Here is an 11,628-nt window from a genome sequence, read left to right as displayed (position 1 = left end):
TTTAACTTCTTTATTTTTGAAACAGCGTCTCACTGAGTTGCAAAAGGCCTCACGAAGTAGCCAAGGCTATCCGCGAACAGTGATCCTACTGTCTCAGCCTCCCAAATGCTGGGATTACAAGCTTGCGCACCACCCTTGATTTCTTTGGCTTTTTTACTGGTGGCCTCTGGAGGTGCAGTGCCAGCAGTTCCAGTGCAGTGAGGCAAGATGGCACTGCTGTGGCCCCCACGGCTGCAACCAGCAGTGGGCCAAGTACATTTCTGCTTTTGATCTGCCTTCTAGAGCTTTGTTCACTGCCTTTCAATTCTCGATGCTCTGTTATTATCCTGGTTACTTTCTTTTGTCAAGATGCTGTTTTCAGCCGGGCATGGTGGTGCACAATTGTAATCCCAGCATTCAGGAGGCTGAGACAGGAGGATCACAGTTTGCTGCCAGCCTCAGCTACTTAGTGAGATCCCTTGCAACTCAGTGAGACCCTGTTTTAAACACAGAGCATTAAAAAAAAAAAAAATCAAGCTGGGGGTGTAGCTCAGAGGTAGAATGCCCCTAGATTCCATCCCCAGTACTGCAAAAAAAAAAAAAAATGATGCTGTATTCATGGTGATAGAGATTGTCAGTAGGACTGAGATATGCTGCTTCCCCAGGTCGCCATCTTTCCAAAAGATTCAGCAAAACTTTTGTATTTTATCAAAATGTTTTCTTATTCTTTTTGTGTGTGTATGTGTGGTACTGGGGATGGAACCCAGGGGCATTCTACCTCTGTGCTACACCCCCAGCCCTATTTTTTATTATTTTGAAACAGGGTTTCATTGAGTTGCAAAGGGCCTCACTAAGTAGCTGAGGCTGTCCAAATGCTGGGTTTGTTTTATCATTCTTGACAGGAACATTAGTCTACTCCAAATTATTCCCTGATACATAGAGGAGGAAGTATGACTACATATTTTTTAACTTTGTATTTTTGGTATTTTATCCATAATAAAATTGCTGTAGAATTGATGTATACAAAATTATCTGGGAAAAAGAAATAAAGAAGCATCTAATCCTGTGTGCAACTGGAGGGTTTTCTCAGAAGGTATCACAGAACGGGTGCTATTTCAGTTGGAATTATAGCTATGAGGAGGATTTTCCCAAGCAGAAAAAGATAATGAAAGGCATTGGAGTCAGAGAGACTGGCATTCAGAAAGGCATCGATACTCACAGGAACAGATATGTATGAAGCATGCCAACATACTTAATGTCCCCAAAACTCGAAGAGAGAGAGAAGTAGCCTGACTGCACTTTGAAGGCCTGTGGCTCTCCCACAGGATGGAGGGAATGCCCATGTGCTGGGGGCTGACTTGTCTGCAATATAGCCCAATCCTCAGCAACTTAGTGAGACCCTATTTCAAAATAAAAAATAAAAATGGCTGGGGGTCTAGCTCAGAGACAGAATGTCCCTGGGTTCAATCCCTAGAACAAGAAAGAAAGAGAGCAAAAGAAGTTTCCTGCATTCAATCACTCTCTTACCTGAGAATATCACTTTTTAATGTCATCAACCCAGCACCTCCTACTGTGGTTACATTCTGTATACTGTTTTATAAAACCCCACTTGACCTGATCGTCTTGTGATGGTCTTCCCTCCCCTCCTGGCCTCCAGGCTTGGTTTTTGAAGTATGGGTCAAGAGAGTAGCCCTTCTTTTATTGGAAATACCTGTGGAGGGACGGGTGTGGGGGGAGCCCAGAAGAGTTCCAAGAAAATTTTTAACAAATTTCAAATATCACCAAGACCAAATCTTTGCAAGTACCGAGGAGAGGAGGGCTGACTTGCCGCTCTACGCAAAGGCAGCAGAGACTAACCAAGAAGGAGGAGCAACGTCCACCTAGCGCACGCACAAGCGCCCGCACGCTCGCAGCTGGAAGAAGGGTAGCGAGGCCATATCCTGGGTTAGATAACTGTCTCTTCGCTCAGCAACATCTCCTTTCGTACTGAGCTCGGTTCTCCGCCTAAGCTTTCCAGCTTCTCCAGGTGCGGGATCTCCTGGCCCTCTTCAGCACTCTGGCACGCAAGCGACAGGCGGCAGCTGAGGCAAGCTTTGTCTTGAAAGAGGCAGATGGCACCTAGGTAACAGCAAAAACTTGGGTCAGGGGAGATGGGGCCAGGCTGTGTGCTGTGAAGGTCAGGAGCTCCCTCTTCTAAGGCGAATCCCTCTGCTTCTAGGTCTACCGCCATGGTTCTCCCTTCCAACGGAGTATTACAAAGATGGAAGGGGAAACAGAACGTGTCAAAGGACAAGGAAAACAAATAGATGGATAAAGATCAAAGAAACGAGCTGAGGGTGGTGCACACCTGTTGTAGCAGTACATGGGAGGCTGAGACAGGAAGACCACAGGTTTGATGTCAGCCTCAGCAACTCAGTGAGACCTCAGCAACTTAGCAATAGCCTGTTTCAAAATAAAAAGGGCTGGGAGTGTGGCTCGGCAGAATGTTTCTGAGATCAATCCCAGGTTTAAAAAAAAAAAAAAAATAGCCGGCATGGTGGCGCACACTTGTAATCCCAGCATTTGGGAGGCTAAGACAGGAGGATCATGGTTCGCAGACAGCCTCAGCTACTTAGTGAGGCCCTCTGCAACTCAGTGAAACTCTGTTTTAAAAAATAAACAAGAAAATATAGGGAGGGGGTGTGGCTCAGAGGTAGAATGCCCCTGGGTTCCATCCTCGGTACCACACACACACCAAAAAAAATTATAGGTTCATCACCATAGCTGAAAGGCATCACAGCAATGTTTCTATCCTAATAATAGGTAAGTACACAAGCTTTAGAGAAAGGAAAGACCAATAGAAAACCTAGGAAGCCGGACGTGGTGGTGCACGCTTGTAATCCCAGCATTCAGGAGGCTGAGACCGGACGATCGTGGTTCGTGGACAGCCTCAGTTACTTAGTGAGGCTCTCTGCAATTTAGTGAGACCCTGTTTCAAAATAAGGAATAAAAAATAGGGCAGGGGGTATAGTTCGGAGGTCAAATGCCTCTGGGTTCTATCCCCAGACCTGCAAAAAAAAAAAAAAAAGACCCCCAGGAAAGTAAAGTAAAAAAACAACAACTGATGTTCATAAGAACAAATTCAGGGGCTGGAGATGTAGCTCTGTGGTAGTGTACTTATCTAGCATGTGCAAGGCCTGGGTCCAATACCCAGTATTGCCAAAAAGGAAAAAAAAAAAAAAATAGAGATAGCTAAGTGAAGAAATACTGTATTTAGATTTTTTTAAGTTCTATTTTCATTATTATAATACATCAGATTCTCTCCCACTAAAAACAGCAAAGATTCTAAATAAAATATCAACTTAAAAATTATTTTTAAAGCAGTGTAGTAGCGCACGCCTGTTAATCCCAGTACTTGGGAGGCTGGGACAGGAGGCTTGCAGGCGGGAGGACGGCCTTAGCAATTTAGCAAGGCCCTCAGCAACTTAGCAAGACCCTGTTTCAAAACAAAGTTAAAAAGAGCTGAGGTTGTAGCTCAATGGTAGAACACCCTGAGTTTAATTCACAGTACCAAAAAGATATATATTTTGAGATGCATCACCACACTATCACCAAATTAAGGTATCCTTAGAAGCTAAAACCAAAGTGAAAACAGGGCTCTAGATAATTAAGCAAACACACATTAATCTGCACCTGGGAGATAAACATCCAACTCAGGAAACCCTGCGTTTTTATTATGTTAGCTATTTGGGGCAAAAAAATACAGACACACACACAAACACACACATACACACATGTATATGTATGTATATGTATATGTATATGTATATGTATATGTATATGTATATGTATATGTATATGTATATGAAAGGGCCCAGGGCTCATCTCAAGATGAGAAATCCAGTAAGATTCTGCTGTATAAAGTTGAACCTCAAAGTTATGTATAGTGATTGAGAATTCATGAACATATGTTGGTTTTTTGCTTTTTGTTTTAACTGCTGGAGCCAAGTGTGGTGGCATACACTTTTAATCCCAGCACTTGGGAGGCTAAGACAGGAGGATAACAAGTTCATGGCCAGCCTCAGCAACCTCGTGGGGCCCTCTGCAACTTAGTGAGACCCTGTTTCAAAATAAAAGAATAAAATAGGGCTGGGGGTGTAGCTCGGAGGTAGAATGTCCCTGGGTTCAATCCCTAGTACCGCGCGCACACGCACGCGCACACACACACACACAAAATAATAATAATAATAATTTTTTTAATTAAATAACTGCTGAGAAATGACCCCAGGGCCTCCTGCTCTCTAGGCAAGCACTTTACAAATGAATTACATCCTAGCCCCGTGCTGTTGTTATGTGACTCTGCAGCTATAAATTTTGTTTGTGAACCCAAGCTCCAGGAAGAAACAACTGCAATCCCAGTTCTTCTGGGAAGAAACACTTTCAACCCAGGTTTCAAAGCCTTTCCACAAATAAAATTTCAAGGAAAATGAATTGGCAGTGGAAAATCACACATACACACACATGCGTGGACACACTGTACACACACACACACACACACACACACACACACACACACACACCAGGAAACAAGGCACCACAAAGAAGCGGCTGCAGAAACAGCAAAACAGACTCAGGGCAGCTGGGCATGTGATGCATGCCTGTAATCCCAGTACTCAGGATGCTGAGACAAGAAGATCGCAGGTTCAAGGTCAGCCTCAGCAAACTAGTGAGACCCTCAGCAATCTGGTGGAACCCTGTTTCAAAATAAAAAGGACTAGGGATATAGCTTGGAAGCAGAATACCACTGGGTTCAATCCTCAGTTCCAAAAAGAAAGAAAGGAAGAAGAAAGGGAGGGAGGGAAGACAATAACTAATGGGCTGGGTAGATTTGTTTCACAAACACAAGGTTTAAATTTAGAGATAAAGTTATTTCTGCCACATTAACAGGTTAACAGAAAAGCTAATGATCTAATATGTGAAAAAAAAGAAAAAAAGTATCCAATAAAATTTAACATCTAGCTGGATGTGGTGGCATGTGCCCAGTACTTGGAAGGCGTAAAACAGGAGGATGGCAGGTTTGAGGCTAGTTTCAGCAACTTAGTGAGACCCTCTTCCTTCCTTCCCTTCTTCCTTTCCTTTCCTTCCTTCCTTCCTTCTCTTAGAGTTAAATAGCTCTGTTAAGTAGCTACCATTTTACAGAAGAGCAGTTCTAGAGAATTCATAGAGTGCCTCCCCAGAGAGGGTCCTAGTTGCTGATGGAAGGAAGGGAGAGGGGCTTTGAGAGGGACACTCACCAACCACTAGGAACAGAAGGATGTCAAAGCCCAGGATGTAGTATGGCCATTGCACGGAGAACTGTGGTGGGCTGGGCTTCATCCTCAGGTCCCGGATCTCCAGGGCGTGCAGTAACAAAGCCAGGAAGGCACAGGCCCCTGCAGGGTCGCAGGGGGTCACCCTCGCTCTCCTCATGGGCTTCCTGCCTTTGCCCCAGCCTTCCTCACACTGAATCAGACATGGCTTCTGCTTGGAGGCTCCTTCCCTGCCTGCACCCTTTGTCCTCTCTAGCCAACAACCCTTGCCGGCATGCCTGTCCCTCCCTCCTTCCCAAGTCATCCCGAAGCCATGTGCCTCACCGCCCAGGGGCCCATCATCAGAAATCCCTTCCTGGTGCCCTCTGCATCTGTGCCCTAGACTCCCTTCCGGCTGGGCCCTCTCGATGTGACCCAGGTTGAAACTCAGTCTGATTTTCCCACCGTACATGTTCTGCCTCCTCCACTGGCCTGGGAACTTCCCAGTGTGGGGCCTTGTTCACCCTTTTCAAATGTCAAAAGGTCCCAAAGAGCTGGGTGTAGTGGCGCAGGCTTGTAATCCCCGCGCTTGGGAGGTGGAGAAAGGAGGATTGCATAGGTTTGAATCCAGCTGTGCTGGTTTAAGAGACCCTGTTTCCAAATAAAAAGTTAAAAACAGGTCTGGGAGTGTAGCCCGGAGGTAGAAGGGTTTCCAGGAATCCCAGGACCACCAAAAAAAAAAAAAAAAGTCCCAAAGGGCAGAGATGGTGTCTTCCCTTCCTTCATTCAGGAAGCATTGATATTTCATTTATATTATAAAATTAAATTATAATTTTCCAGATTCTATGAAAGGCCCTGGGATAGCAAGGTGATTTCCCAGGCAAATGCCCCAACCCAACAATAGTGTTGAGAAGCCCCAGACAAAAGGTATCAGAAATTCTGAAAGAGCAGGCATGGAGACCAGTCACTCCATAGAGAAGGCAAGCCAGGTGTGGTGGTGCACACTGGTAATCCCAGTACTTGGGAGGCTGAAACAGGAGGATCAAGACTGGCCTCAGCAACGTAGGGAGACCCTCAGCAACCATGCAGGCCTATGCTTCAAAATAAAAAGGGCTGGGGTGTAGCTTGGAGGTAAATGCCCTCAGTTCAATCCCCAGTCTACTCCTCCCCACAAAAAAAGTTTCTCTTGGTATCATGGATACCAACCACCCTCTTCTGACACACCCCTCCCAGACCCTGGTAAAGGACAAGGCCTGCCTGGCAGCTCCACACCTGTGAGGAAGCTGATGCAGGCTGATATAACACTGTGATTCCAGGTCCTCGGGAAGAGACCAGACGCGAAGGACACCATGAGAAAGGTGGTGAAGAAAGCCAAGACAACTGCAGAGAGCAGGAAGACTCGGCCAAGGAGGATGTAAACTGCAGGGCAGAGAGGAAGGGCTGAGCTGGGGACCCTGCCCACAGAGGGCAGAGCCCCGGAGCCTCCACACTCACATTCCAAAGCACGGCCTTGGGACCAACCTTGGGACCCTCCCAAGCTGGCCCCAAGCATGCCTTGGCCTCATGGAAATATACAGGGAAAAGGTAGATGGACAATGTCAGACACTGAAATTGTTCATCAGTTCTTTATGTTTGTGTGTGTTTGTTGTTGTTGCTGCTGCTGCTGCTGTTGTTGTTGTTGTTGTTGTTATTATTATTATTATTATTATTATTAGGATTGAACCCAGGGGAATTCTACCTCCAAGATACATCCCCAGTCCTTTTCATTTTTTATTTCAAAACAGGGTATTGCTAAGTTGTTGATGGTCTTCCTAAGTTGCTGAGGCTGGCCTCAAACCTGTGATCCTCCTGTCTCAGCCTTCCAAGTATTGGGACTACAGGCATGCGCCACCATGCCTGACTGAGTTGTTAACAAATATTATGAAGCCAGGTGTGGTGGCGCACGCTTGTAATCCCCGCTCTTGGGAGGCGGAGACAGGAGGATCGCGCAGGTTCGAAGCCAGCCTCACTGGCTTAAGAGACCCTGTTTCCAAATAAAATATAAAAAATAGGTCTGGGAGTGTAGCCCAGAGGTAGAAAGGTTCCATCCCCAGTACCACCAAAAAAAATAATAAAATAAAATTTAAAAATAGGGTGCTAGGGTGTAGCTCAGAGGTAGAATGCCCCTGGGTTTCATTCCCAGTTCTTCAAAAATAAATAAATAAATAAATAAATAAATAAATAGGGCTGGGGGTATAGCTTGGAGGTCGAATGCCCCTGGGTTCAATCCCCAGTACCACACAAAAGAATAAAACAAAATAGGGCTGGGGTATAGCTCAGAGGTAGAATGCCCCTGGGTTCAAACTCCAGTACAACAACAACAAAAATATTCTCAAGTGCCTTGACTGTCCTCTGAACTCATATATTTTGTGTCCACTCCCTCTCCAATGTGGTCCCTGGGCCTGAGCACATTATCTGCAGAGCTGCCTTCTTGTAGTGGGGGGAGGCTGGAATCAGCCCACAAACTGCTAACCAGGCTCCCTCCCTTGGCATGGGACTGAACATACTCATCACGGTGCTGCTGGTGCTGACTAATGGCAGCCATGGGGACTGCTTCCTCCTCGGAGCTGTGCAGGACATTCTCCCTACACACACATCATCATCATCATCATCATCCCACACAAAGCACTCCTGGCCTAGAAATAAACTTTGCTCTTGGCTCATTCGCCCCTCCTCCAAGGGGTCAACACTTGGACATTATCAGCCCCTTCCCAGCCTCCTACTGTTCTTTCACTCCAAGACAGTGTAGTCTCAGAGAAAATGCCCTTACAGGTTTATTACACATTGTTCTCTGCCCCAACTTCCCCCATCACCCCTCAGGCCCCACCCTGGACCCATCTCCTGTTCCCCTAACCCCACTCCCCACCACTCCTTACCGGATAAGGGTCGAGGCTTCCAGCATTTGATATGGAAGCAGTTCTCAAACAGGCCACTGAAAAACACATCCTGGGTCTCCTCGTTGGTGAGCTGCACCCAGAAGGGAAAGATGGAGACCAGCAGTATGAGCAGGTAGCCCAAGGAGGTCAAGGCCGGGACTATGACCCAAGTGAATCCCTTTGTGTCCTTGTCCTTTAAAGTCAGTATTGCCTGTGTAAGGGAAGAGTGATAACAGAGGTGGGGCATCTCCCACACTATCCTGTAGCCCACTGTGAAGGAGATTATACAGCCGGAAATGTTAACACCGGGCATGGCACAGAGATGGGGCTCCACCAATGGGGGTTTATTTGCCTTTCTTTACAGTCTACACACCTCTGCAGCTGACTCAAAACATGTGCGAAATGTCTGCTGCTAGCCAGCTGTGGTGGCGCATGCCTGTAATCCCAGTGCTTGGAAAGCTAAGACAGGAGGATGGGAGGTTTAAGGACAGCCTCGGTAATGTAACTAGACTCTCGGTAACCCAGAAAGAATCTGTTTTGATCTAAAAAATAAGCCAGGTGTGGTGGCGCACGCTTGTAATCCCCCCGCTTGGGAGGCAGAGACAGGAGGATCGCGCAGGTTCAAAACCAGTCTCTCTAGCTTAAGAGACCCTGTTTCCAATAAAATATAAAAATAGGTCTGGGAGTGTAGATCAGAGGTAGAAAGGTTCCATCCCCAGTACCACCAATAAATAAATAAATAGGGTTGGAAGTGTAGAGTAGAGGTAAAATGACCCTGGGTTCAATCTCTAGTAACACACACACACACACACACACACACACAAAATCTGCCCCTAACTCCATAGGTGGTCTTGAGTGTAGTGGGTGCCCCTCTTTGAGCCCCAATTTCCCCCTCTGGTGCAATCAGGAGGATGAGCTGGGTCCTTTCCATGCCTCTTCAGCTCTGCAGTTGTGAACTTTCGATTCTGTTAACATCCACCCCACTGGCAGCAGGACATCTCCATCCGTCTCTTTTTTATCAAGTGGTAGCCGTGTGTGCATTCTACCTCCAAGCTACACCTCCAGCCCTATATTTTATTCTTTATTTTGAAATAGGGTCTCACTGAGTTGTAAAGAGCCTCACTAAGTAGCTGAAGCTGTCTGAGAACTGTGATCCTCCTGTCTCAGCCTCCCAAATGTTGTGATTACAGCGTGTGCCACCACGCCCAGCAAGGGGTAGCCTTTTGATTGCAGAAGAGGGTCTTGAGAGAGACAGTGGGTCTCAAGCGTCCTTATTCACTGACTGGTCATCTGGCCACAGGAACCCAGGGACTCAAAGTGGATTAGGTTTAGTATTCTCTCTCTCTCCCTCTCTCTCTCTCTCTCTCTCTCTCTCTCTCTCTCTCTCTCTCTCTCTCTCTTTCCCTCTGAGCTATAATTCCAGGCCTATTTATAGTCTTTATTTTGAACCAGGGTCTCACTAAGTTGTAAAGGGCCTCACAAGTTGTTGAGGCTGGCCTTGAACCTCGATTCTCCTGTCTCAGCCTCCCAAGTAAGTACTGGGATTATAAACCTGCACCACCACGCCCAATGCTTATTTTCTCTTCTGTCAGTAAGATATCTTTATTTTTTTATTTTTTATTATTATTATTATTTTTTTTTGGTGGTACTGGAGGTGGAACCCAGAGGCTTTCTACCTCCGGGCTATACTCCCAGACCTTTTTTATATTTTATTTGGAAACAGGGTCTCACTAAGTTGCTGAGAGCCTCACTAAGTAGCTGAGGCTGGCTTCGAACCTGTGCGATCCTCCTGTCTCAGCCTCCCAAGTGCGGGGATTACAAGCGTGCGCCACCACGCCCGGCTTATTTATTTATTTATTTATTTATTTATTTATTTTGGTAGTGCTGGGGATTGAACCCAGGGGCATTCTACCTCCAAGCTACACCCCCAGCCCTACTTTTTATTCTTTATTTTGGAAACAGGGTCTCACTGAGTTGCAGAGGGCCTCACTAAGTAGCTGAGGCTGTCTGCAAACAGTGATCTCCTGTCTCAGCCTCCCGAATGCTGGGATTACAAGCGTGCACCACCACGCCTGGCTAAGATAACTTCTTTTGAAGGAGCAGCTGGGCTGTGTATTCCCTGCCTGTGTCGTCTTGGGAACTTGCTCAAACTCTCTAGACCTTGGTTCCCTCCTTTGGAAAGGGGAGGATATAACACCTGCCCAATGAAGTCATGGGAGGACCAAATGCAATTCATAGAAGCGTCAAAATCAGTGTTCTATGCTTATGTACTTGGTTCAAGATGAGGGGCTGCAGGTAGGGGTGGAGGGCAGACCTCTCAAATTCAAACCGCCCTATAGGAGAAGGGGCTGGTAGTCATTTACAACTATTCAACTAGTCCGCTTTCCCCTGTCTTTGCTGAGCCCAGCAGCTCTGAGAAAGCAGAGCTTTCCTGCGGTGGTGAGTGATGAGCAGGGGAAGGAACAGAGGTGGCTGGAAGCCTAGTGCTACAGGGAGGAGGAGAGGCCTGGTTGGGAGGCACCCAGGGTGCGTCACGACCAGCTTGACTACCTGGCAGTGCAGAGGAGGGGCATCAGGAGGTGAACGGAAGATGTGAAAAGGGAGATGAAAGGCACCCAAGTCAACATTCCTTCCTTCTAAGCCACACCCAAAGCCAGACCCGAAGAAGCCATCTAAGCTTGGCAGCGCCATGGCTTTCAAGCTGTTCAGGGTGAGCTCAGAAAAACAAGGCTGTGGGAGGGAGGGTCCCTCTTTCTGCTCTTCCCAGCACCCTGTGCAACACCCAGGCTCACCCAGGCACTGTGGGACCTCCATGATCTAGAAGGGACCCTTGCTGCAACCCGGGAGAGGGTGCCCTTGAGAGCTACTGATAACTGCAGTCCAACAAGCCTGCTGGCCACTACTAATGGGCAAACAAGTATTCCTCCTCAACACTGTCAAGGTGACTGGAAAGTAATCTAATGAGCCGGGCGTGGTGGTGCACGCTTGTGATCCCCGCACTTGGGAGGCTGAGACAGGAGGATCGCACAGATTCGAAGCCAGCCTCAGCTACTTAGTGAGGCTCTCAGCAACTTAGTGAGACCCTGTTTCTTTTTTATTTTTTTATTTGGTGGTACTGGGGGTGGAACCCAGAGGCTTTCTACCTCCGGGCTATACTCCCAGACCTATTTTATATTTTATTAGAAACAGGGGCTCACTAAGTTGCTGAGAGCCTCACTAAGTAGCTGAGGCTGGCTTCAAACTTGCGCGATCCTCCTGTCTCAGCCTCCCAAGTGCGGGGATTACAAGCGTGCGCCACCACGCCCGGTTTAGACCCTGTTTCTAATAAAATATAAAAATAGGTCTGGGTGTGTAACCCAGAGGCACAAAGCCCCTGGGTGCCATCCCCAGTACCACAAAAAAAAAAAAAAAAAAAAAGTAATCTAATGTGCTTTCCTTTCTTGTAGATCACGGGTTTCTTCTCCCCT

The 11,628-nt window shown here is 46.9% G+C and overlaps 1 protein-coding gene across 1 annotated transcript; it reads right to left on the bottom strand.

Moving 5' to 3' along the window:
• Positions 1-1,924: 1,924 nt before the first annotated feature.
• TMEM225B (transmembrane protein 225B) lies at positions 1,925-10,852 on the bottom strand (the record flags this gene model as incomplete). Its single annotated transcript, XM_080703840.1, has 5 exons — positions 1,925-2,097; positions 5,253-5,390; positions 6,519-6,665; positions 8,162-8,372; positions 10,712-10,852. 5 exons carry the CDS (start codon positions 10,850-10,852, stop codon positions 1,925-1,927), a joined length of 810 nt encoding a protein of 269 aa, XP_080559966.1.
• Positions 10,853-11,628: the final 776 nt, after the last annotated feature.

This window comes from Muscardinus avellanarius, assembly GCF_963383645.1.
Source record: "Muscardinus avellanarius genome assembly, chromosome: 10".
Taxonomy (NCBI): Eukaryota; Metazoa; Chordata; class Mammalia; order Rodentia; family Gliridae; genus Muscardinus; species Muscardinus avellanarius.
Note: the sequence above shows the minus strand (reverse complement) of the source record. Positions and strands in the feature narration are given on the sequence as shown.